General features: G+C 49.0%; 1 protein-coding gene across 1 annotated transcript in view; it reads right to left on the bottom strand.

Moving 5' to 3' along the window:
• Window positions 1–26,719, bottom strand: part of FBXO41 (F-box protein 41) — a 304,762-nt gene that overhangs the window by 119,182 nt on the left and 158,861 nt on the right. Inside the window, exon 3 of the mRNA XM_088458884.1 lies at window positions 17,041–18,022. Within this exon, the coding sequence (XP_088315010.1) occupies window positions 17,041–17,774 (734 nt within the window). The 5' untranslated portion in view covers window positions 17,775–18,022. The remainder of the gene's footprint in view (window positions 1–17,040; window positions 18,023–26,719) is intronic.

Raw genomic sequence — 26,719 nt, 5'->3', positions numbered from 1 at the left:
ATTGCTGATAGAATGGATACCCTTCACTTATGTAGCAATTTGCGTACTGCAATATTAGGGCTGAAATCTTGTCCTCTGGCAGAAATACCTTTTGTGCCTGAGAATCCAGAAGAGCCCCCAGATGTACCTTCCACTTATTGGAGATAGATAGAAATTCTTCCAATTGATGATCCTGCTGTGTGTATGTAGGCAGGCAATGGTTAGTTGGAGATGGTGTTGTAGAACAGATGAAGACTGTGCCAATAACAGGAGGTCATCCAGGTATGGAAGTATACTAATTCCCTGATGCCTGAGGTAGGCCATCATAACTGCCATTATTTTGGTGAAGACCTGAAGGGCCGTTGATAGACCAAAGGACAGTGCCTAATATTGGTAATGTTGTTGCAGGACAGCAAACAGTAGAAATTGTTGGTGGGATGGCATGATAGGCACATGCAGATATGCATCCTGAATGTCCAGGGTAGCCATATAATCCCCAGGTTCCATTGCCAAAATAATTGACCAAAGAGTCTCCATACGGAACTTTGGTACACGGATAAAATTGTTGAGGGTTTTCAGATTTAGAATAGGGCGATGAGATCCATTTGGTTTCTGAACCAAAATAGATTGGAGTAATAACGCCTTCCTTGTTGAACCACAGGAACCGAGATTATTAGCCCTGCCCGCAGCAGGGAGTAAATGGCCTCCTGGAGGGCCAAGGCCTTGATAGAATCTGATGTGGGAGTTGTCCAAAAAAACTTCTGGGGAGGATGTCTCCGGAAAGTGAGGGCATAGCCCTGAGAGACAACTTCTCGGACCCAGGCGTCTGTTGTTGTTTGATGCCAGTAGTCCGCAAATTGAAGAAGTCGGCCATCCACAATGGGATCCCCCAGGAGGAGGCCTGACCCATCAGGACGAGAGTTTGTCGTCTGGCTTAGAGGCCGGACGTCTGACTGGCCAGGATCTCTTAGTTTGCTGCTTAATAGTCCCGCGAGAACTAGACAGTCTGGAGAAAGATGGTCCTTTTACTCTTCCCTGAGGGCGAAAGGACCAAAAAGAAGATTGCCTAGACTTTGATGTAGCTGTTGATGGCAGAGCTGCAAATTTTGAGGCTGCCAGAGTATCCACTTTCTTATATAATTCTGCTCCAAAATGTTTCCATAAAAAGGTAAGATTCCAGAGCCTTCTAGGATCCGGTATCTGCTTTCCAGGACCTTAACCAAAGGGCTCTACGAGCATCAACCAAAGCTGCCGATATTTTAGAAGCCAGGAGCCCAGCATCTATTGCGGCTTCTCCCAAATAAGAGGCTGCTTCCCGTATGTCGGAGATATGTGTCAGCTGTTCTCTGGTAGCATTCGGTGCCCCTGTCCATTCTTCAACAACCTTGGACACCCAAGCCGCGGCCATAGATGGTGGACTAACAGCTCCAGACAATGAAAACACTGATTTAAGACATGTTTCAAGTTTTCTATCTGTAGGATCTATAAGGGAAAATGCTGACGGTATATGCAACGTAGCGCTCCTGACTAAATGTGTCACATGAGCACCCACAATAGGACCACTTAGTACATTCAGTAGGTAGGAAAGGATACAAAGATGCTAATCTTTTTGTAACTTGGAAGAGTTTATCCGGGTAGTTACTCCATGCTTCTCCCATAAGTTCAGTGACCTGCTCAGACTTTGGAAACTCCGCTTTTACCACCCTCTGGTGTTTAAACACTGGAGCCTTAGGTCTAGGAGCTGGCTCGTCATCCTCTTTATTTAGGATTGATTAGACCGCCCTCACCAAAGAAGGGACATCCACTGTAGAATGATAGTCCTCCTCTCCTGAGATAGACCCTGGAGAAGAACCTCGACGCATTATCTGACTCCTCCGATGATGCGTCTGAATCTACTTGCTGGGCAGACTGACAAAATTATATTGTCCACTTAGGCGCATTAATGGCTACCGGTCTGTTCACCTGCAACATTTGTTGAAACGCAGCAGCTAACTGAGCCGTGCTCTGACTTGAGTGGGCATAAACCTCCATCCAGGAAGGATGTATAGGGGGGGCAAACATAGCATGCTGGAACTGCTGTGGGTATCCCATTAGGGGAGGCAGCGTGGAAGCAGCCAACCGGTCCACTAGCTGCGTCATAACCTGAGACAAGAAGGCCACCCAAGATGGCTCCTGTACAGGGGCTGGTAGACTGGACTGGTTAGGTGGTTCTTTATAACAAACAGCACACAAACCATCCTGTATAAAGTCCTGAGAGGACAAGCCCACCAAACAATTTTTACATTAAACCAGCATCAGGGCCTCAGTTTCCTGTTTACCCTGTGTGATCACTCTGTTATCTGTAAAGGAGGGGTCCTGAGTGACCGCTCTCTGTTATCTGTAATGGAGGGGTCCTGAGTGACCGCTCTCTGTTATCTGTAATGGAGGGGTTCTGAGTGACCGCTCTTTGTTATCTGTAATGGAGGGGTCCTGTGTGACTGCTCTCTGTTATCTGTAATGGAGGGGTCCCGAGTGACCGCTCTCTGTTATCTGTAATGGAGGGGTCCTGAGTGACCGCTCTCTGTTATCTGTAATGGAGGGGTCCTGAGTAACTGCTCTGTTATCTGTAATGGAAGGGTCATGTGTGATTACTCTGCTATCTGTAATGGAGGGGACCTGAGTGACTACTTTCTGTTATCTATAATGGAGGGGTCCTGAGTGACTGCTCTCCGTTATCTGTAATGTAGGGGTCCCGAGTGACTGCTCTCTGTTATCTGTAATGGAGGGGTCCCGAGTAACTGCTCTCTGTTATCTGTAATGGAAGGGTCATGTGTGATTACTCTGCTATCTGTAATGGAGGGGTCCTGAGTGACTGCTCTCCGTTATCTGTAATGGAGGAGTCCCGAGTGACTGCTCTCTGTTATCTGTAATGTAGGGTTCCCGAGTGACCGCTCTCTGTTATCTGTAATGGAGGGGTCCTGAGTGACTGCTCTCTGTTATCTGTAACGGAGGGGTCCTGAGTGACCGCTCTCTGTTATCTGTAACGGAGGGGTCCTGAGTGACTGCTCTCTGTTATCTGTAACGGAGGAGTCATGAGTGACTGCTCTCTGTTATCTGTAATTGAGGGGACCTGAGTGGTTGCTGTGTCCTCAGTCTCATGTAGGCATAGGCCCTCATTCAGAGCCGTACGCTCTGAGCAGAGCGCACGCTCTGAATGAGGGCCGCCCTCCATAAAAATGGAGCGTCCTCCTGGACGCTCGTATAGCTGTGGGTCACCACCCACAGCCTATACGAGCGTGCAGTTTGATGGCCGCGATGGTCGTGACCATCGCAAGCATCGAAACTGCGAGCCGGAGCCTGCGGTTGAGGTTTTCAACCGCAAGCCCCGGAGTGATTTTGGCTCTATCAGAGCCAAAATCACTCCCACTGACATCACTAGTGATGTCAGTGGGCCGGCTTCTGAAGGGAGGCGTTCCCGTGGGAACGCCCCCGTCAGGGAGGCACGCCCCCGGCACGCCCACCAAAGGGGGCGTGCTGTCAATCAACATCGACAGCACGCCCCCTTTGATCAGACACAACGAGCGAAGGAAAGTCCTTCGCTCGTCGCGTCTGGCGCATGCGCACGACGGAGCTCCCGCCATCATGCGCATGCGCAGAGCACAACATCGACCCACTTGCGAGCGGACAGCCGCTTGCGACTGGGTCTGAATCAGGCCCATAGTTCCGTGCGGGTGTTTGGTGACACAACTACGGCCTTTGCAGAGTTGGATGTATTTTGTGGCGTCTAGTACAGGGAAGCTGCACAGTCGTGCTGATGATACAGCATACTAAGGGTCTCATTCAGACCCGCTTGAAAGCGCCGATGCGCTCGCAAGCGGGTCGATGTAGAGGCCCTGCGCACGCGCAGTGGCAGCACTGCCCGTGTGCAAGCCCCGGAGCGAGAGAGAAATTCTGTCGCTTCGGGGCTTACTACAAAAGGGGCGGCTGTTGATGGTGATCGACAGCTCGCACCATTTTGTAGGCGGGGCGGGGGAGTGGCTTGCCAAACAGAGGCGTTCCCGACGGAACGTCTGCCGTTTGGGGACGGCCCCACTGACATCACTCGTGATGTCAGTGGTGAGCTTCCGGCTCTAATAGAGCCGAAAGCTCACTGGGGCTTGCGGTAAACGAGACCCTACCACAAGGGTCTCGTCGCAAGCCCCGATGGTCGCGATGGTCTTGACCATTGCGACCATCAACCTGGCCGCTCGCTAAAGCTGTGGGTGGTCTACCACAGCTTAGCGAGCGGCCAGGAGGCTGGCTCATTTTAGAGATGCGGCCACCCTCATTCAGAGCGAGCGGCTCTGAATGAGGTCCTCAGTGTGTAAAAAGGGGGCGGCATAGCACATACAGATGTGTCCACATACATCTATCCTCCGTGCGCTACATGTCGTATTACACATAACGCGAGAGCGTTGTGCGGCTTGGTAGTGCCGAGCATCTTTCATGCAACTTTTCCCTTTAAAATGTGACTTATCTGCAAAATGAATGTAACATGCAAAATCAGCGGCTGTAACACTGTAACGTAGCACTGCGCATGCAGATACACCCACAGCCACTCGCAGATACACCCGCAGCAACATGCAGATACACCCGCAGCCACACGCAGCGACATGCAGATACACCCGCAGCCACACGCAGTGACATGCAGATACACCCACAGCCACTCGCAGATACACCCGCAGCAACATGTAGATACACCCGCAGCCACACGCAGCGACATGCAGATACACCCGCAGCCACACGCAGTGACATGCAGATACACCCACAGCCACTCACAGATACACCCGCAGCAACATGCAGATACACCCGCAGCCACTCGCAGATACACCCGCAGCCCCACACAGATACACCCGCAGCCACTCGCAGATACACCCGCAGCCACGCGCAGCTACATGCAGATACACCCGCAGCCACTCGCAGATACACCCGCAGCCACACGCAGCGACATGCAGATACACCCACAGCCACTCGCAGATACACCCGCAGCAACATGCAGATACACCCGCAGCCACACGCAACCCCACGCGGATACACCCGCAGCCCCACGCAGATACACCCGCAGCCCCACGCAGATACACCCACAGCCCCACGCAGATACACCAACAGCCCCACGCAGATACACACACAGGGACATGCAGATACACCCGCAGCCCCACGCAGATTCACCTGCATCCCCACTCAGATACACCAGCAGGCCCACGCAGCAACATGCAGATACTCCCGCAGCCCCACGCAGATACACCCGCAGCCCCACGCAGATACACCCGCAGCCCCACGCAGATACACCCGCAGCCACACGCAGATACACACGCAGGAACATGCAGATACACCCGCATCCCCACGCAGATACACCCGCAGCCCCACGCAGATACACACGCAGCCCCACGCAGATACACACGCAGGGACATGCAGATACACCCGCAGCCCCACACAGATACACCCGCAGCCCCACGCAGATACACCCGCAGCCCCACACAGATACACCCGCAGCCCCATGCAGATACACCCGCAGCCCCACGCCGATACACCCGCAGCCAAACACAGATAGACCCGCAGCCACATGCAGAACATAGGCACACCACATATCATTTAATAAGCAGAAGCTGCTTGTGCGATCTATTCACACTGCTTTGCAAATAAATTGCATTTTAAAGGAAAAAGACGCTCAGCGCTACAGAGTCACGCCACGGCATTGTGCAACATATTGCCCAATGGCTGCATTATCAATGTGCATATGCTTATAATGAACTCTGGATAATAAAATCCCTTACCCCGTGTCTCAGGCATGCTGGACCCCAACTATCCAATGCCGATGTGACAATAAGGAGTTAAGACTTTATCAAGTTTTCCATAAAAGGACAGTGTTGCGTGTTTATTTTTAAGCCCGTTTAACACGCCTGTACAATGCAGAGCAGCGGGACGTGCGCTGTCACCTTTCTCTAAGTGTTTATTTTATTCCTACATAATGAGCCGGAATCCTGACTGAATGGAGCCGCTCGGAGTCACGCAGAGCGGGGCCATTTTTCCACATAACATGACTGCTCTCCATCCGCATGGAGGAATGGACGGGGAAAAGAGCGCGGATTTGCAGCGTGGACAATGCAACGTGGGGTCCTGCCATTTCTCCTCAAAACAAAGGAGCCAACATTAAGTTTATTTAAAATGTCGCTGAGCACAATTACCTGTCCCATGAGGTAATTAATGAAGCACCAGACATAGGGGTGCGGTGGGGACTGTTCATTTCGCCATTTTAATGACTCCATATGGAAAAACAGGAAAACTTAACCCCATTCAATTCCAGCTTCTATCATTCAGGGACACGTAATCTTATTACACATTATACCTCAAATGTAAACATAAAACATTATCATTAAACTTTAAGATATCCATACGCTGTTTGGGTGCATTATATGTAATTATCCATATAATAATTCTGTGAGGTCTGTCCCATATCTAACATGCTTGCGCAGTAGGAGCCGGGGCGTACGCTACCTGTCCAACGACTCCCATGCTAGGAAGACAGGACAGACCCTAGCCTAGCAGGAAGACCCGGACAGCTGCCAGGGGTTAGGACAGGGCAGGGGTGGTGGGTGGGGCATAGCAGCAGAGGGGCGGAGCAGAGGGGTTGGACCTACTGAGGTGATCCAGCATTTGCGAGGTCCATTACTATAATTTAATGTAGCCGGTGGCTGTATAGTGGTAATTATCGATAATTGTGATGAGCGAGACGTCCCCAGATCAGAGATTTAAGGTAAAAGACTGTAAAGAAAAAAAAAAGCATGCCCTCTCCCCAAATATTACCAGCCCCACGCTAAAAAGCGTTGGGACATTTTGCCACCCCTCCCTAGTTACATCAGCGCATGCTCACTGAACTTTGCCTAGGTGAGAACACCCCAGGACCAACCTGTTACACCTCAGGATTTGCAAGCTTAGATGCGACTGAAATGCGTACAACTCTGCGTCACATGTACTTGCCTGGGCTCAGTAGCGGCACATGTGCAGCGCAGGACCACACGCTAGGTGCTCCGCAAATAGGCCTATGCCCCAATAAGCGGAATCACGGGCGCGTCCACAAAATGCTCCACTTATTGAGCTGAATTGAATAAGCCATGTGGGGTCTAGCAGACATCTGTCAGCATGAACTGAGGGGCTGCAATATGGCTGGGGGGAATGCAGAGGAGGCTGGAAATATTATTATAATATTCATAGGAACCCCATAGTCCAGGTACACAGCAGAGTAAATATGTATGTAGTACTGACTACACCCAGTAGATGTCACCATAGCTGCAGCTGCTCAGGGCCTCACTCATTGAGCAATGCTATCAGGGAATGACTGGATATGTTGGAGGGTGAATGACCTGAGGACGGCCGGCACCCCACAAACATGGCAGATCGGAGCCCTGGAACAGCCATCTCTCTGCCTGTTTGTATTTAGGCAGAAACCTCTCCATAGGCAGCAGCATAAATGGCAATAAGCGAATTAACACAATGGAAATAAGACAGATGCTTGTGAAATCTAAGTTAGGTACAGTAGGTTTGCCATATCGTCCCTTTATCTCGGGACACACTGTCACTGGCTGACTTCAAGCCTCCATTTCACCTGGTTATAATCAGTCACAGAACCCGTGTAATCCGTCTGTGTGCTGAAGTAAAGGGATGATCCGGGAAGCCTAACATTAGGGACCAGGCAGAGAGATGGGGTCATCAGAGGCCCTTTTCTGCCGCTGTGTAACCACTATAAGATCAGCTTCCAAACAGGCGCCCAGCTCTGCCCAGCCCGCATGTGGGTGACCGCACAGCGCTACACCAAAATCAGCCACAGGCCCACTGTGCCACCTGTGTGAGTTATAGGGGCCCATTTACAATGATCACAATGTGACTGGGGCGCGATGTTAGTGCCCATGATCGCATTGCAGGATGGATCATAATACCCGGATGTAACAAAAAGCACTCGCTGGGACAGGAGCACCGAACAGAGGCGGTCCCTGCTATGTGCTGGGATTGAAGTGGCCGCGTCAGCGCTCTCTTCACTACTGTGCCGGGGGTCCTGCGCTGGCGTGGTCCACAGACCACACATGCGTGGCGGCCATTGCTTGGGGAGGATTCCTCTCTCTGTAGTTATGATTCCTCTCTCTGTAGTTTTTGCAATGTTAAGCCCATAGGCTGCAGCGGGCCATCGCCATGGCGGTAGCTGCGGGGGCCAATCACCGGAATGGATTGCATTAATATGGCAGGATCGTATCACCCATAGAAACCTATGGGGGCTGCGGCTGCCGGCAGGAATGGATGGATTGCAGCAGGTATCGGAGATGTCTCCTGCGGGCCCCGTCATATATTTGGGGGGTACTAAAAATTTGCGGTTACTACCTGAAAACAGGTGTTTTTGGGGAAAAAGCCGCAAATATTTATTGATAAATGGGCCCCATAGTCCCAGGGATCTATGTAGTGACGGGAACGCTGGTAACGGCAATCCGCGTGCAATGTGTAAAATTCCTGTGTTGGTAAATAACCACTCGCTGTAAAATAATGGCGGGAACACGGCAAACAGCAGCGCGACTAACACCATCAGCTAGTGACCATGAAGCACTGAAAGTACCACAGCAACTCATCCGTCTAACGTGGGCGCGCTGCTCACACAGTATAACCAAGGATACATGGGAAACGTCTGGGGCTCCTAAACCTATTGTAGCTGAGCTGTGGGAGCTGCCGATGAGCTGTCTGCACTGAGCTGCCCCATAAACCTGTTACTGCGCTCTCCATACTAGACACAGGACTCTCTCCAGGAAGGACCGTTATTACACAGCAGCACCAGGCACATGTAACGTCTGGGGCTCCTAAACCTATTGTAGCTGAGCTGTGGGAGCTGCCGATGAGCTGTCTGCACTGAGCTGCCCCATAAGCCTGTTACTGCGCTCTCCATACCAGACACAGGACTCTCTCCAGGAAGGACCGTTATTACACAGCAGCACCTGGCACATGTAACGTCTGGGGCTCCTAAACCTATTGTAGCTGAGCTGTGGGAGCTGCCGATGAGCTGTCTGCACTGAGCTGCCCCATAAGCCTGTTACTGCGCTCTCCATACCAGACACAGGACTCTCTCCAGGAAGGACCGTTATTACACAGCAGCACCTGGCACATGTAACGTCTGGGGCTCCTAAACCTATTGTAACTGAGCTGTGACAGCTGCCGATGAGCTGTCTGCACTGAGCTGCCCCATAAGCCTGTTACTGCGCTCTCCATACCAGACACAGGACTCTCTCCAGGAAGGACCGTTATCACACAGCAGCACCAGGCACATGTAACGTCTGGGGCTCCTAAACCTATTGTAGCTGAGCTGTGGGAGCTGCCGATGAGCTGTCTGCACTGAGCTGCACCATAAGCCTGTTACTGCGCTCTCCATACCAGACACAGGACTCTCTCCAGGAAGGACCGTTATTACACAGCAGCACCTGGCACATGTAACGTCTGGAGCTCCTAAACCTATTGTAGCTGAGCTGTGGGAGCTGCCGATGAGCTGTTTGCACTGAGCTGCCCCATAAGCCATGTTAGTGCGCTCTCCATACCAGACACAGGACTCTCTCCAGGAAGGACCGTTATTACACAGCAGCACCAGGCACATGTAACGTCTGGGGCTCCTAAACCTGTAGTAGCTGAGCTGTGGGCAGCTGCCGATGAGCTGTCTGCACTGAGCTGCCCCATAAGCCTGTTGCTGCGCTCTCCATACCAGACACAGGACTCTCTCCAGGAAGGACCGTTATTACACAGCAGCACCAGGCACATGTAACGTCTGGAGCTCCTAAACCTATTGTAGCTGAGCTGTGGCAGCTGCTGATGAGCTGTCTGCACTGAGCTGCCCCATAAGCCTGTTGCTGCGCTCTCCATACCAGACACAGGACTCTCTCCAGGAAGGACCATTATTACACAGCAGCACCAGGCACATGTAACGTCTGGGGCTCCTAAACCTATTGTAGCTGAGCTGTGGGAGCTGCCGATGAGCTGTCTGCACTGAGCTGCACCATAAGCCTGTTAATGCGCTCTACATACAAGACACAGGACTCTCTCCAGGAAGGACCGTTATTACACAGCAGCACCTGGCACTTGTAACGTCTGGGGCTCCTAAACCTATTGTAGCTGAGCTGTGGGAGCTGCCGATGAGCTGTCTGCACTGAGCTGCCCCATAAGCCATGTTACTGCGCTCTACATACCAGACACAGGACTCTCTCCAGGAAGGACCGTTATTACACAGCAGCACCTGGCACATGTAACGTCTAGGGCTCCTAAACCTATTGTAGCTGAGCTGTGGGAGCTGCCGATGAGCTGTCTGCACTGAGCTGTCCCATAAGCCTGTTACTGCGCTCTCCATACCAGACACAGGACTCTCTCCAGGAAGGACCGTTATTACACAGCAGCACCTGGCACATGTAACGTCTGGGGCTCCTAAACCTATTGTAACTGAGCTGTGACAGCTGCCGATGAGCTGTCTGCACTGAGCTGCCCCATAAGCCTGTTACTGCGCTCTCCATACCAGACACAGGACTCTCTCCAGGAAGGACCGTTATCACACAGCAGCACCAGGCACATGTAACGTCTGGGGCTCCTAAACCTATTGTAGCTGAGCTGTGGGAGCTGCCGATGAGCTGTCTGCACTGAGCTGCACCATAAGCCTGTTACTGCGCTCTCCATACCAGACACAGGACTCTCTCCAGGAAGGACCGTTATTACACAGCAGCACCTGGCACATGTAACGTCTGGAGCTCCTAAACCTATTGTAGCTGAGCTGTGGGAGCTGCCGATGAGCTGTTTGCACTGAGCTGCCCCATAAGCCATGTTAGTGCGCTCTCCATACCAGACACAGGACTCTCTCCAGGAAGGACCGTTATTACACAGCAGCACCAGGCACATGTAACGTCTGGGGCTCCTAAACCTGTAGTAGCTGAGCTGTGGGCAGCTGCCGATGAGCTGTCTGCACTGAGCTGCCCCATAAGCCTGTTGCTGCGCTCTCCATACCAGACACAGGACTCTCTCCAGGAAGGACCGTTATTACACAGCAGCACCAGGCACATGTAACGTCTGGAGCTCCTAAACCTATTGTAGCTGAGCTGTGGCAGCTGCTGATGAGCTGTCTGCACTGAGCTGCCCCATAAGCCTGTTGCTGCGCTCTCCATACCAGACACAGGACTCTCTCCAGGAAGGACCATTATTACACAGCAGCACCAGGCACATGTAACGTCTGGAGCTCCTAAACCTATTGTAGCTGAGCTGTGGGAGCTGCCGATGAGCTGTCTGCACTGAGCTGCACCATAAGCCTGTTAATGCGCTCTACATACAAGACACAGGACTCTCTCCAGGAAGGACCGTTATTACACAGCAGCACCTGGCACTTGTAACGTCTGGGGCTCCTAAACCTATTGTAGCTGAGCTGTGGGAGCTGCCGATGAGCTGTCTGCACTGAGCTGCCCCATAAGCCATGTTACTGCGCTCTACATACCAGACACAGGACTCTCTCCAGGAAGGACCGTTATTACACAGCAGCACCTGGCACATGTAACGTCTAGGGCTCCTAAACCTATTGTAGCTGAGCTGTGGGAGCTGCCGATGAGCTGTCTGCACTGAGCTGTCCCATAAGCCTGTTACTGCACTTTCCATACCAAACACAGGACTCTCTCCAGGAAGGACCGTTATTACACAGCAGCACCAGGCACATGTAACATCTGGGGCTCCTAAACCTACTGTAGCTGAGCTGTGGGAGCTGCCGATGAGCTGTCTGCACTGAGCTGCCCCATAAGCCATGTTACTGCGCTCTCCATACCAGACACAGGACTCTCTCCAGGAAGGACCGTTATTACACAGCAGCACCAGGCACATGTAACGTCTGGGGCTCCTAAACCTATTGTAGCTGAACTGTGTGAGCTGCCGATGAGCTGTCTGCACTGAGCTGCCCCATAAGCCTGTTACTGCGCTCTCCATACCAGACACAGGACTCTCTCCAGGAAGGACCTTTCTTCCACAGCAGCACCAGGCACATGTAACGTCTGGGGCTCCTAAACCTATTGTAGCTGAGCTGTGGGAGCTGCCGATGAGCTGTCTGCACTGAGCTGCCCCATAAACCTGTTACTGCGCTCTCCATACTAGACACAGGACTCTCTCCAGGAAGGACCGTTATTACACAGCAGCACCAGGCACATGTAACGTCTGGGGCTCCTAAACCTATTGTAGCTGAGCTGTGGGAGCTGCCGATGAGCTGTCTGCACTGAGCTGCCCCATAAGCCTGTTACTGCGCTCTCCATACCAGACACAGGACTCTCTCCAGGAAGGACCGTTATTACACAGCAGCACCTGGCACATGTAACGTCTGGGGCTCCTAAACCTATTGTAACTGAGCTGTGACAGCTGCCGATGAGCTGTCTGCACTGAGCTGCCCCATAAGCCTGTTACTGCGCTCTCCATACCAGACACAGGACTCTCTCCAGGAAGGACCGTTATCACACAGCAGCACCAGGCACATGTAACGTCTGGGGCTCCTAAACCTATTGTAGCTGAGCTGTGGGAGCTGCCAATGAGCTGTCTGCACTGAGCTGCCCCATAAGCCTGTTACTGCGCTCTCCATACCAGACACAGGACTCTCTCCAGGAAGGACCGTTATTACACAGCAGCACCAGGCACATGTAACGTCTGGAGCTCCTAAACCTATTGTAGCTGAGCTGTGGGAGCTGCCGATGAGCTGTTTGCACTGAGCTGCCCCATAAGCCATGTTAGTGCGCTCTCCATACCAGACACAGGACTCTCTCCAGGAAGGACCGTTATTACACAGCAGCACCAGGCACATGTAACGTCTGGGGCTCCTAAACCTGTAGTAGCTGAGCTGTGGGCAGCTGCCGATGAGCTGTCTGCACTGAGCTGCCCCATAAGCCTGTTGCTGCGCTCTCCATACCAGACACAGGACTCTCTCCAGGAAGGACCGTTATTACACAGCAGCACCAGGCACATGTAACGTCTGGAGCTCCTAAACCTATTGTAGCTGAGCTGTGGCAGCTGCTGATGAGCTGTCTGCACTGAGCTGCCCCATAAGCCTGTTGCTGCGCTCTCCATACCAGACACAGGACTCTCTCCAGGAAGGACCGTTATTACACAGCAGCACCAGGTACATGTAACATCTGGAGCTCCTAAACCTATTGTAGCTGAGCTGTGGTAGCTGCCGATGAGCTGTCTGCACTGAGCTGCACCATAAGCCTGTTAATGCGCTCTACATACAAGACACAGGATTCTCTCCAGGAAGGACCGTTATTACACAGCAGCACCTGGCACTTGTAACGTCTGGGGCTCCTAAACCTATTGTAGCTGAGCTGTGGGAGCTGCCGATGAGCTGTCTGCACTGAGCTGCCCCATAAGCCATGTTACTGCGCTCTACATACCAGACACAGGACTCTCTCCAGGAAGGACCGTTATCACACAGCAGCACCTGGCACATGTAACGTCTAGGGCTCCTAAACCTATTGTAGCTGAGCTGTGGTAGCTGCCGATGAGCTGTCTGCACTGAGCTGTCCCATAAGCCTGTTACTGCACTTTCCATACCAGACACAGGACTCTCTCCAGGAAGGACCGTTATTACACAGCAGCACCAGGCACATGTAACATCTGGGGCTCCTAAACCTACTGTAGCTGAGCTGTGGGAGCTGCCGATGAGCTGTCTGCACTGAGCTGCCCCATAAGCCATGTTACTGCGCTCTCCATACCAGACACAGGACTCTCTCCAGGAAGGACCGTTATTACACAGCAGCACCAGGCACATGTAACGTCTGGGGCTCCTAAACCTATTGTAGCTGAACTGTGTGAGCTGCCGATGAGCTGTCTGCACTGAGCTGCCCCATAAGCCTGTTACTGCGCTCTCCATACCAGACACAGGACTCTCTCCAGGAAGGACCTTTCTTCCACAGCAGCACCAGGCACATGTAATGTCTGGAGCTCCTAAACCTATTGTAGCTGAGCTGAGGGCAGCTGCCGATGAGCTGTCTGCACTGAGCTGCCCCATAAGCCTGTTACTGCGCTCTCCATACCAGACACAGGACTCTCTCCAGGAAGAACCGTTATTAGACAGCAGTATCTGGCCTGCACAGTGCTCCAGCATGGAGATGTCTCCGGCTGGGTGGAAGGGGGCTATGAGATCTCTCTGTATAATTATAGCTCTCTGGTGAGGCGAGAGAATTAGCGCCTCTGAGTTATCTGCGTCATGTGGATAAGGTGAAGTCACACCCGCTTCAGGTGGGAACAGAGGAGATGCCTGGCGTCTCTTAACCATTTAGTGCCAGTGGCATCCAGTAAGGGGGCTATCTAAGGGCCACTAGCACTGCTGGGTTACCGGGAATGAACTGCCTCCCAGACAATAATTTACTTTACTTTTACTCAATTAGGACCAGATTCAGCCAGGACCGCAGTTGCTAATATTCACGCAATCAGCCGATTGTTGCGTACTGCACTCGAGTATGCATCGCAGCGACTACGCAGAGCCATCGCAGAGTGATTGACAGGGTGGTGACGGGGGGGGTGTTTGAATGGCATTGCATGGGCGTGCATATATTATCCACTGCGATGCCCTATGCAGCCCTACAAGGTCTCATAGCGTGCGCTGAAGATAGCAATTCCTGAATAAGGTCAGGCTGCGATGGTACTCTATAGTACCGATGGTTTCAGTCCTGCTAAACATTACAGATGTAAGGGAAAGTGGGCGTCCTTATGTAGTGCTGCGGTGGCGTAGCAATCGCAATGGATTAGCATACTATCGCAGTGGAACTGTGGGCCTGATGCAGAGCCGAACGCTATTTGCGAACGGTCGTTCAGAAAAAGGGGCCGGCTATTTAAGTTGAGCGCTCGCTCTTTGCGGTCTGTTGACGCCTCTATGTCTGAGCGAGCGAACGAAACATGCGCTCGCTATTTTGTAAAGACGCCCCCTGGCCGCTCGCATCCTCCGTCATCTCCGCTATTTATTAGATTAATCGAGTACATCGAAAGGCATCTGAACTGCTCGCAGTGCTTGTGGTTGGATTTTCCTACCGCAATCATGCGAACAGTTCAGGCTTAGAAACAACCAAGTGACGTGGCCGATGACGCTGCTTTGTTAATTATGCACAACCTTAAAACGCCCGTTTTGACCGTTTGGCACGCCTGCGTTCGGATCTCCACTCCCCGTTTTCAAGCACCTTCGCCTGTTACCACCCACAAACGCCTCATTCTGTCACTCAAATGAGCAGGCCCTCGCTGTTTTGCGAGCGCACGATTTCCGACCGCAATGACTGGTTGGCGCATGCGCATTACGACCCATACGCATGCGCAGATGTGCAAACATCGCTCGGAGCGAACGAGCGGCCGCTTACGAGTGGCTCTGAATCAGGCCCAGTGTGCGTAATCGTTATTGCATTCACAGTTGCGATCTGTAATGAACCAGGCCATCAGTTTCCACTTTCATTCATTACAAAGCAGAGGATGATCCACTCTGCAAATGTACCGGAGTACGCAGCCGCCCCCAGACCCTAATGTCACATTTCTCCACTTTTATAACCAACAGCTAAGTCATTATACACTGGTATCAGTGAGAGCGTCATTAACTCAGACAGACGTCACATATCAGTGTGGAGGAAATCCGGCATTGTCTGAGCGATTATGTACAGATGATACATTTATACAGGCCTGCCATGTAATGACTCCCATCATCTCACTTCAGATATCTGTCCTATTCAGCCCACCACCCTCCCCCAGGCCCTGAAGCTTACTGTAATATGTTCCTGTAACCTCTGCTAATCCCAGGCCATTAGTATTGCACACCGTCCTGCCTTAGGCCAGATCAGAGGAGGGGCTCCTGGTGCCAGGGCAGGATACTTATAGGGGCCTCCGGACAACCTAAGGAAACCATGGTGGACCCATGAGGGGAGAGTCTCGGCCGTGCCAATGGAAGGAATGTTTTGTGGCCTCTCTATATTGTAATAACTTTGTGAGATCTCTACCACGTTTCCATCACAGACCTGCTGTGAATTATACACCTGGTACAATGCTCCTGGCTATACATCCTACAGAGGCAGGTTGGAGTTTGTGTCCATCTATGTGGTACGTGTATGCAGATATAGCCGGTGGGGCATAGCCTACTTCCATGCCTGCATATGGGAGGGGGGGGGGGTATGGTGCATGATTCTAGTGTTAGATGGCAGAGCTCAGGTGTAGTACATCAGGTCTTTAAGTCACTCAGTCTGAATGGCAAAAGCCGTCCCCTGGAAACAGGCTGTCGCTCCGCCTGTACCCTGCCTGTACCCTGTACCCTGCCTGTACCCTGTACCCCGCACGTTGTTCATGCTCCATCTGCTCCTGCACGTTCATGTATCTGGACAGGATGAGGCGGACACAGAGAAATCAGCTACAAATCTATGATCCCCGAATGCATAAAGCACTTTGCAGAATTTAGTTTCATATTTTATCCAGGCCACGGTGGTCACATCTAACATTCAATATGGTATTAGTACGGTCGGGGCATCGTATATTCACTGCAAGTGGCGGATTCATGCAACGTTCCCTCTGAGCGATGCGGAGAACGTTCGCATATGTGACAGGCTATCATTGATTTTATCTATGGTACGAATGTAGCCTGTATAGTAGATCACAATGTGATGAGACAACGCAGTGAGTTGATACACAATAGTATATGCACAGAGCCAGCATTGTGTCAGAGCTCACACTCAGTGACTGGCACCTCCTGGGCAGACCTACAATAGCCCTTGTGTTAGTACATGGGCACGCTGACACATGCACTGAGAATACTGCGCTGTGGGCCCTGACTAGATCTGTGCTATGTACTTGTCCTATGTATGATGTCACATAGCTGCAAATAGTAGACTGATGCCATAGTCACCTGTCTGTCATCATCACAGTTGTGTAAAGATAAACTTCTGAAGTCCTTACTGACTAGGGACCCTGCATTAGCACAAGGATATGGAACATTCCCAGAACACTTCGGAAGCCCAGATAGTGAAGACGTATCTGTAAGAATAATAGACTTACTGTTGTTTCTTGGTCAGCTCCTGCTCTTTCTGCACCAGGTCCTGTTTCAGCGAGGCCAACATCTCCACACTGACGTCTACCTGTCTGGTCAGCTCCGAGGCCCTGTCCTCCAACTCCTGCTTCTCCATACCCAGACGGACGCTCTCCTGCTTGGCTTTCTCCAGCTCCGAACTCTTCCTTTCCAATTCCACCTGCAACCTTCCCACCTGGGTGGCGATCTTCTGTTCTACCTCCTCAGTCAGCTTCTCCAGCCTCTTGTCTACTTCCAGCTTCTCAAATGCCCTCACCTTCAACCTCGCCAGCCCCTCCTCATAGGCAGCGTCCACAGCTGCGGAGGCTGCAGCCGCTGCGGCTACCGCCGCCGGTGGGGTGGAGTGAGATGTCATAGTTGTCTTGGTAAATATCTCACCAAGTGGAATCTCCACGTCCTGGGTGTAAAGGGACGATGCTGGGCTGAGATCTTCTGCCTGAACTAAGTCCCGCGTGAACCTCTGTTCTTTGCCCTGGAAAGATGTGCTCTCAAAGACGTCCCTATGGTGGGCCGGGGTTAGCAATGAGGCCTCACTGGTCAAGGGGAAGACCGTGGCGTCACAAATGCTGTTGGTTTTGGATAAGACATAGAGTGTCTCATAGGTGTGGTTGTATTCCAGGTGGGCCCTCAGAGAGGACAGGCTCCTGAAACGTTTGTGCTCACCGCACCTTGGGCAACGATAGGGTAGGTCCAAAGAGGCCATCCCTTAGTTCATGAGTTGGTGTCTGTCCGTCAGCCCTAAAGAGAGCGGGAAGGTGTTGAGGGTCATGGTGTGCCTGGGACTCTGGATGGGTCAGAATTGAGGGGTAAATAGGACTTCGGCAGTATGTGCCTACACAGGATCATTTCTGTGGCAGAAGACTGGTGAAGGACACTGTACAAAACTCCGGATGTTCCTCTGTCTATAGCTCAGGCTGTTTGTGTGATGGGATCTTCCAGAGGACCATTAGTCTGTGGAGAGAGGGAGAGATAGAGAGAACAAGCCAAGGTTAAATGTATGAAGATGGCATTTATATACAGTATACACAATACTCATACATATGCTATAATCTACTTCATATATCTATTCATATACAGACTGTCCCAAGGGAGCCAATTAAAGATCTCCCTAATATTCGGTGCCGGATTCAGAGCCACATGCGATACTCACGGAGTGGAGCGATTTTTTGATACTGCGCGTGCACGAAAATGGCTAAAAAATTGTATACAGTGTGAACGCGCAATGGCGCAAGTGGGATTGGGATGCACGGTAACAGCAGTGCTGGGCGTTCCTGCCAGGTGGCTAAATAGATGCAGGGAGATGGCCCGTTTTATGGGCGTATCACGGCCGCGTGGCTAAAGTGTTTGCGTACACAGGACCTGATTTCTAGATGGCCGGATTTGCAGAGCCGCACACAAGCAGCCGCACAATTCCGTCCATCGCTAATGTAAATGCAGCAGGAAGTGTCAGACGCCTCCTTGCAGCATTTGCTTTTCCAGCGCTGCGACCGACGTTGCAGGTTGGGATCGCCATAGTTATCGATGGTTGTGATGGTTGCTCCTGAAGCCGCAGCCTGGCCGGGTGCTGGTCATTTAAGAGGTAAGGAATATGCATACACTGACGCAGACCCTGGCCTCGTCCTTCCTGGAAACTGTGGGCGACACGCTCCCGTTTATGGGAATGGTGACCAGGCACCCCCCAGCTCCGCCTCCCAAACACCGCAGCATGACCATCATCCCGTGACTTGGGGAGAGGGGGGGGGCTGCTAGCGATATCGCAGGACCGGTTCTGCTCAGCGCTATGACATCCCGAGGGTAATGTATCAGCTGAAAGTGCCGCCATGTAAGTGTAGTGACTTATTCAGAGACGGCGTCCAAATGGTTAATTTCCAACAGCAAAACAACTGCAAGACAGATAATTCCTTCCAGGCCGGCTACGGCCTCGCTCATCACCTAATCATCCATATGTACAGTAGCTGTATGGTAACTAGCAGATAACCAGCCTGTCACTCAGGCTGTGGACTCTGTCCTGCCTCGCAGTGATACAGGATTAATATAAAGCTTCACACGTCTAAGCACCTTACTCCATATGTCAGTCATTACAGGCATGTGATTATCTCAGTGAGCTTTTATATAGATACTAATGGGTACCTGGCTTATTAGATATGTGTTACATTTATTTAGGTCCTTCCAGTATTGTCCAATCCCCGAAGCAGGAGACCCCTTGTGGCCCGGAACCAGGACATTTCTAAATAATTCTAAGGTCGCACAAACTCCTGGCACCTCCATAGTCACTTTCTGCCAGCAGTGAATCCAGATAGCGGAACTGTGTCAGTCCCCAGACCCAGAAAGAAGTGCGGTCATCCGGGTGCTGTAGCCCCTCCCTCCACGCAGTCAGTGCACACAAGCTCTGTATATACAGCTTTAGCTGAGTCAGTATATATCCCCCTGTGCTTTCTATGAGAATATCGCCCATAATGTCATAATGCATAACAGCAGTACAATGAGACTAATCACACACTGCAGCACACAGCGAGGATTTGTGTCCAGGGCCAGAGGGGGAACAGGGTCTAGCAAATCGCTGTCCTGGGAACATGTCGTTTATCCTGCATTGGATCACTGACAGATAGTGACAGAAAGTCTAATTATTATCTCACTGCAATGCAAACTGAGAGCTGGGGAAAGTCACTGTCAGCTCCCCGGGGAAGCTCCAGTACAGCCTAAGGGAGGACGGCTCAGGTCTCTATCCTCTGCCTCATATAGCACAGAGCCCCTATGCAGGAATGCTCCCTCCGTCTCTTCAGCCAGACGCCATTCCTATGCTTTCATCAAAAGCCTCCATAACGGCTCTGAAGTCCTATGGATCACACACAGGCTTAATAAAAAGATATTTCCATTATATGTACATCCACACTGTCACTGTTACACTCCTGTACACCTGCAACATCACTATTTACTGTACAGCATCACTGTTACATTACTCTGCACACCCGTGCCCTCACTGATACACTCCTGTACACCTGCAACATCACTATTTACTGTTACATTACTCTGTACACCCGTGCCCTCACTGTTACACTCCTGTACACCTGCAACATCACTGTTTACTGTACAGCATCACTGTTACATTACTGTACACCCGTTGCACTCACTGTTACACTCCTGTACACCTGCAACATCACTGTTTACTGTACAGCATCACTGTTACATTACTGTACACCCGTGCCCTCACTGTTACACTCCTGTACACCTGCAACATCACTATTTACTGTACAGCATCACTGTTACATTACTCTGTACACCCGTGCCCTCACTGATACATTCCTGTAAACCTGTACCATCACTTTTACATTACTGTACACCTGCACCCTCACTGTTACATTACTGTACACCTGCACTCTCACTGTTACATTACTGTACACCTGCACATTCACTGTTACATTACTGTACACCAGGACTCTCACTGTTACATTACTGTACACGCTCACTGTTACATTACTGTACACCAGCACATTCACTGTTACATTACTGTACACCTGCACTCTCACTGTTACATTACTGTACACCTGCACATTCACTGTTACATTACTGTACACCTGCACATTCACTGTTACATTACTGTACACCTGCACTCTCACTGTTACATTACTGTACACCTGCACATTCACTGTTACATTACTGTACACCTGCACTCACTGTTACATTACTGTACACCTGCACTCTCACTGTTACATTACTGTACACCTGCACATTCACTGTTACATTACTGTACACACTCACTGTTACATTACTGTACACCTGCACATTCACTGTTACATTACTGTACACACTCACTGTTACATTACTGTACACCTGCACATTCACTGTTACATTACTGTACGCACTCACTGTTACATTACTGTACACCTGCACATTCACTGTTACATTACTGTACACCTGCACTCTCACTGTTACATTACTGTACACCTGCACATTCACTGTTACATTACTGTACACACTCACTGTTACATTACTGTACACCTGCACATTCACTGTTACATTACTGTACGCACTCACTGTTACATTACTGTACACCTGCACATTCACTGTTACATTACTGTACACACTCACTGTTACATTACTGTACACCAGCACCCTCACTGTTACATTACTGTACACCTGCACCCTCACTGTTACATTACTGTACACCTGCACTCTCACTGTTACATTACTGTACACCTGCACATTCACTGTTACATTACTGTACACAAGCACTCTCACTGTTAATTACTGTACACCTGCACCCTCACTGTTACATTACTGTACACCTGCACCCTCACTGTTACATTACTGTACACCTGCACCCTCACTGTTACATTACTGTACACCTGCACACTCACTGTTACATTACAGTACACCTGCACTCTCAATTATACATTACTGTACACCTGCACATTCACTGTTACATTACTGTACACACTCACTGTTACATTACTGTACACCTGCACTCTCACTGTTACATTACTGTACATCCTCACTATTACATTACTGTACACCTGCACCCTCTGTTACATTACTGTACACCTGCACCCTCACTGTTACATTACTGTACACCAGCACTCTCACTGTTAAATTACTGTATAAGCACACCCTCACTGTTACATTACTGTACACATAAGTCCTCACTGTTACATTACTGTACATCCACACCCTCTGTTACATTACTGTACACCTGCACACTCACTGTTACATTACTGTACAGCCAGACCCTCACTGTTACATTACTGTACACCCAAGTCCTCACTGTTACATTACTGTATAAGCACATCCTCCCTGTTACATTACTGTATATATTATCATTGTTACATTACTGTACACCTGCACCATCTCTGTTACATTACTGTATAAGCACATCCTCCCTGTTACATTACTGTATATATTATCATTGTTACATTACTGTACACCTGCACCCTCACTGTTACATTACTGTACATCCACACCCTCTGTTACAATTCTGTACACCTGCACCCTCATTGTTACATAACTGTACATCCACACCCTCTGTTACATTACTGTACACCTGCACCCTCACTGTTACATTACTGTACACCTGCACCCTCACTGTTACAATACTGTACACAAGCACTCTAAATGTTACATTACTGTATAAGCACACCCTCACTGTTACATTACTGTACACCTGCACTCTCACTGTTACATTACTGTATACCTGCACCCTCTGTTACATTACTGTACACCTGCACCCTCACTGTTACATTACTGTACACCTGCACCCTCACTGTTACAATACTGTACACAAGCACTCTAAATGTTACATTACTGTATAAGCACACCCTCACTGTTATATTACTGTACACCTGCACACTCACTGTTACATTACTGTACACCTGCACTCTCACTGTTACATTACTGTATACCTGCACCCTCTGTTACATTACTGTACACCTGCACTCTCACTGTTACATTACTGTACACCTGCACCCTCACTGTTACATTACTGTATAAGCACACCTTCACTGTTACATTACTGTACACCCAAGTCCTCACTGTTACATTACTGTACATCCACACCCTCTGTTACATTACTGTACACCTGCACCCTCGCTTACATTACTGTACATCCACACCCTCACTGTTACATTACTGTATAAGCACATCCTCCCTGTTACATTACTGTATAAACACATCCTCCCTGTTACATTACTGTATATATTCTCATTGTTACATTACTGTATACCTGCACCATCTGTTACATTACTGTATAAGCACATCCTCACTGTTACATTACTGTATAAGCACACCCTCACTGTTACATTACTGTACACCTGCACCCTCACTGTTACATTACTGTACATCCACACCCTCTGTTACATTACTGTACACCTGCACCCTCACTGTTACAATACTGTACATCCACACCCTCACTGTTACATTACTGTACACCTGCACCCTCACTGTTACAATACTGTACACAAGCACTCTAAATGTTACATTACTGTATAAGCACACCCTCACTGTTACATTACTGTACACCTGCACCCTCACTGTTACATTACTGTTACTGTACTAAGGTTCAGAATACAGTGGACATGTCATGTTTGGTAACATACTAAACCCCTGTTTATTTGCAGACATCCATTTCTACAGGCGGAGGATTCGCATCTTGCGTTCTTAGTACATCCACACTGTCACTGTTACACTCCTGTACACCTGCAACATCAGTGTTTACTGTACAGCATCACTGTTACATTACTCTGTACACCTGTGGCCTCACTGTTACATTCCTATACACCTGCACCATCACTATTACATTACTGTACACCAGCACTCTCATTGTTACATTACTGTACATCCACACCCTCTTACAATACTGTACACTAGCATTCTCATTATTACATTACTGTACACGCTCACTGTTACATTACTGTACACCAGCACCCTCACTGTTACATTACTGTAGACCTGCACTCTCACTGTTACATTACTGTATACCTGCACCCTCTGTTACATTACTGTACACCTGCACTCTCACTGTTACATTACTGTACACCTGCACCCTCACTGTTACATTACTGTACACCAGCACTCTCACTGTTACATTACTGTATAAGCACACCCTCACTGTTACATTACTGTACACCCAAGTCCTCACTGTTACATTACTGTACATCCACACCCTCTGTTACATTACTGTACACCTGCACCCTCACTTACATTACTGTACATCCACACCCTCACTGTTACATTACTGTATAAGCACATCCTCCCTGTTACATTACTGTATAAACCCATCCTCCCTGTTACATTACTGTATATATTCTCATTGTTACATTACTGTATACCTGCACCATCTGTTACATTACTGTATAAGCACATCCTCACTGTTACATTACTGTATAAGCACATCCTCACTGTTACATTACTGTATAAGCACACCCTCACTGTTACATTACTGTACACCTGCACCCTCACTGTTACATTACTGTACATCCACACCCTCTGTTACATTACTGTACACCTGCACCCTCACTGTTACAATACTGTACACAAGCACTCTAAATGTTACATTACTGTATAAGCACACCCTCACTGTTACAATACTGTACACCTGCACCCTCACTGTTACATTACTGTTACTGTACTAAGGTTCAGAATACAGTGGACATGTCATGTTTGGTATCATACTAAACCCCTGTTTATTTGCAGACATCCGTTTCTACAGGCGGAGGATTCGCATCTTGCGTTCGCTCGTACATCCACACTGTCACTGTTACACTCCTGTACACCTGCAACATCACTGTTTACTGTACAGCATCACTGTTACATTACTCTGTACACCTGTGGCCTCACTGTTACATTCCTATACACCTGCACCATCACTATTACATTACTGTACACCAGCACTCTCATTGTTACATTACTGTACATCCACACCCTCTTACAATACTGTACACCAGCATTCTCATTATTACATTACTGTACACGCTCACTGTTACATTACTGTACACCAGCACCCTCACTGTTAAACTCCTGTACACCTGTACCCTCACTATTACATTACTATACACCAGCACCTTCACTGTTACATTACTGTACACTTGCACCCTCACTGTTATTTTACTGTACACCAGCACTCTCATTGGTCCATTACTGTATACACTCATGTACATTACTGTACACCAGCACTCTCACTGTTACATTACTGTACACCAGCACTCTTACTGTTACATTACTGTACATCCACACCCTCTTACATTACTGTACACCTGCACTCTCATTATTACATTACTGTACACCTGCACTCTCATTATTACATTACTGTACACACTCACTGTTACATTACTGTACACCAGCACTCTCACTGTTACATTACTGTACATCCACACCTTCATACATTACTGTACACCAGCACTCTCATTATTACATTACTGTACACACTCACTGTTACATTACTGTACACAAGCACTCTCACTGTTACATTACTGTACACCAGCACTCTCACTGTTACATTACTGTACACTCACTGTTACATTACTGTACACCAGCACTCTCATTGTTACATTACTGTATAAGCACATCCTCCCTGTTACATTACTGTAGAAGCACATTCTCCCTGTTACATTACTGTATATATTCTCATTGTTACATTACTGTACACCTGCACCCTCACTGTTACATTACTGTATAAGCACATCCTCCCTGTTACAATACTGTATAAGCACATTCTCTGTTACATTACTGTATATATTCTCATTGTTACATTATTGTACACCTAAATCCTCACTGTTACATTACTGTACACCCACACCAGCTGTTACATTACTGTATAATCACATTCTCACTGTTACATAACTGTATAAGGATACCCTCACTGTTACATTACTGTACACCTGCACCCTCACTGTTACATTACTGTACATCCACACCCTCTGTTACATTTCTGTACTCCTGCACCCTCACTGTTACATAACTGTACTTCCACATACTGTTACATTACTGTACACCTGCACTGTTACATTACTGTACACCTGCACACTCACTGTTACATTACTTTACACCCATGTCCTCACTGTTACATAACTGTACTTCCACATACTGTTACATTACTGTACACCTGCACTGTTACATTACTGTACACCTGCACCCTCACTGTTACATTACTGTACATCCAAACCCTCTGTTACATTACTGTACACCCGCACTCTCATTGTTACATTACTGTACACACTCACTGTTACATTACTGTACACCAGCACTCTCATTATTACATTACTGTACACAATCACTGTTACATTACTGTACACCAGCACTCTCATTGGTACATTACTGTACACACTCACTCTTACATTTCTGTACACCAGCATTCTTTGTTACATTACTGTACACCAGCACTCTCATTGTTACATTACTGTACACCTGCACCCTCACTGTTACATTACTGTACACCAGCATTCTTTGTTACATTACTGTACACCAGCACTCTCACTGTTACATTACTGTACACACTCACTGTTATATAACTGTACACCAGCACTCTCATTGTTACATTACTGTACACCAGCACTCTCACTGTTACATTACTGTACACACTCACTGTTATATTACTGTACACCAGCACTCTCATTGTTACATTACTGTACACACTCACTGTTATATTACTGTACACCAGCACTCTCATTGTTACATTACTGTACACACTCACTGTTATATTACTGTACACCAGCACTCTCATTGTTACATAACTGTACACCCGTCTCATCACTATTACATTACTATACATCCATGCCCTCGCTGTTACATTGCAGTATAAGCACATCCTCCCTGTTATATTACTGTATAATCACATTCTCACTGTTACATTACTGTATAAGCACACCCTCACTGTTACATTGCTGTATAAGCACACCCTCACTGTTACGTTACTGTATAAGCACATCCTCACTGTTACATTGCTGTATAAGCACACCCTCACTGTTACATTACTGTATAAGCACATCCTCTCTGTTACATTACTGTATAAGCACACCCTCGCTGTTACATTACTGTATAAGCACACCCTCACTTTTACATTACTGTATAAGCACAACCTCACTGTTACATTGCTCTATAAGCACACCCTCACTGTTACGTTACTGTATAAGCACAACCTCACTGTTACATTACTGTATA

Source organism: Taudactylus pleione, unplaced genomic scaffold, assembly GCF_031769625.1.
Source record: "Taudactylus pleione unplaced genomic scaffold, aTauple2 ptg000861l, whole genome shotgun sequence".
NCBI lineage: Eukaryota > Metazoa > Chordata > Amphibia > Anura > Myobatrachidae > Taudactylus > Taudactylus pleione.
This window is presented reverse-complemented; position numbering and strand designations above follow the sequence as displayed.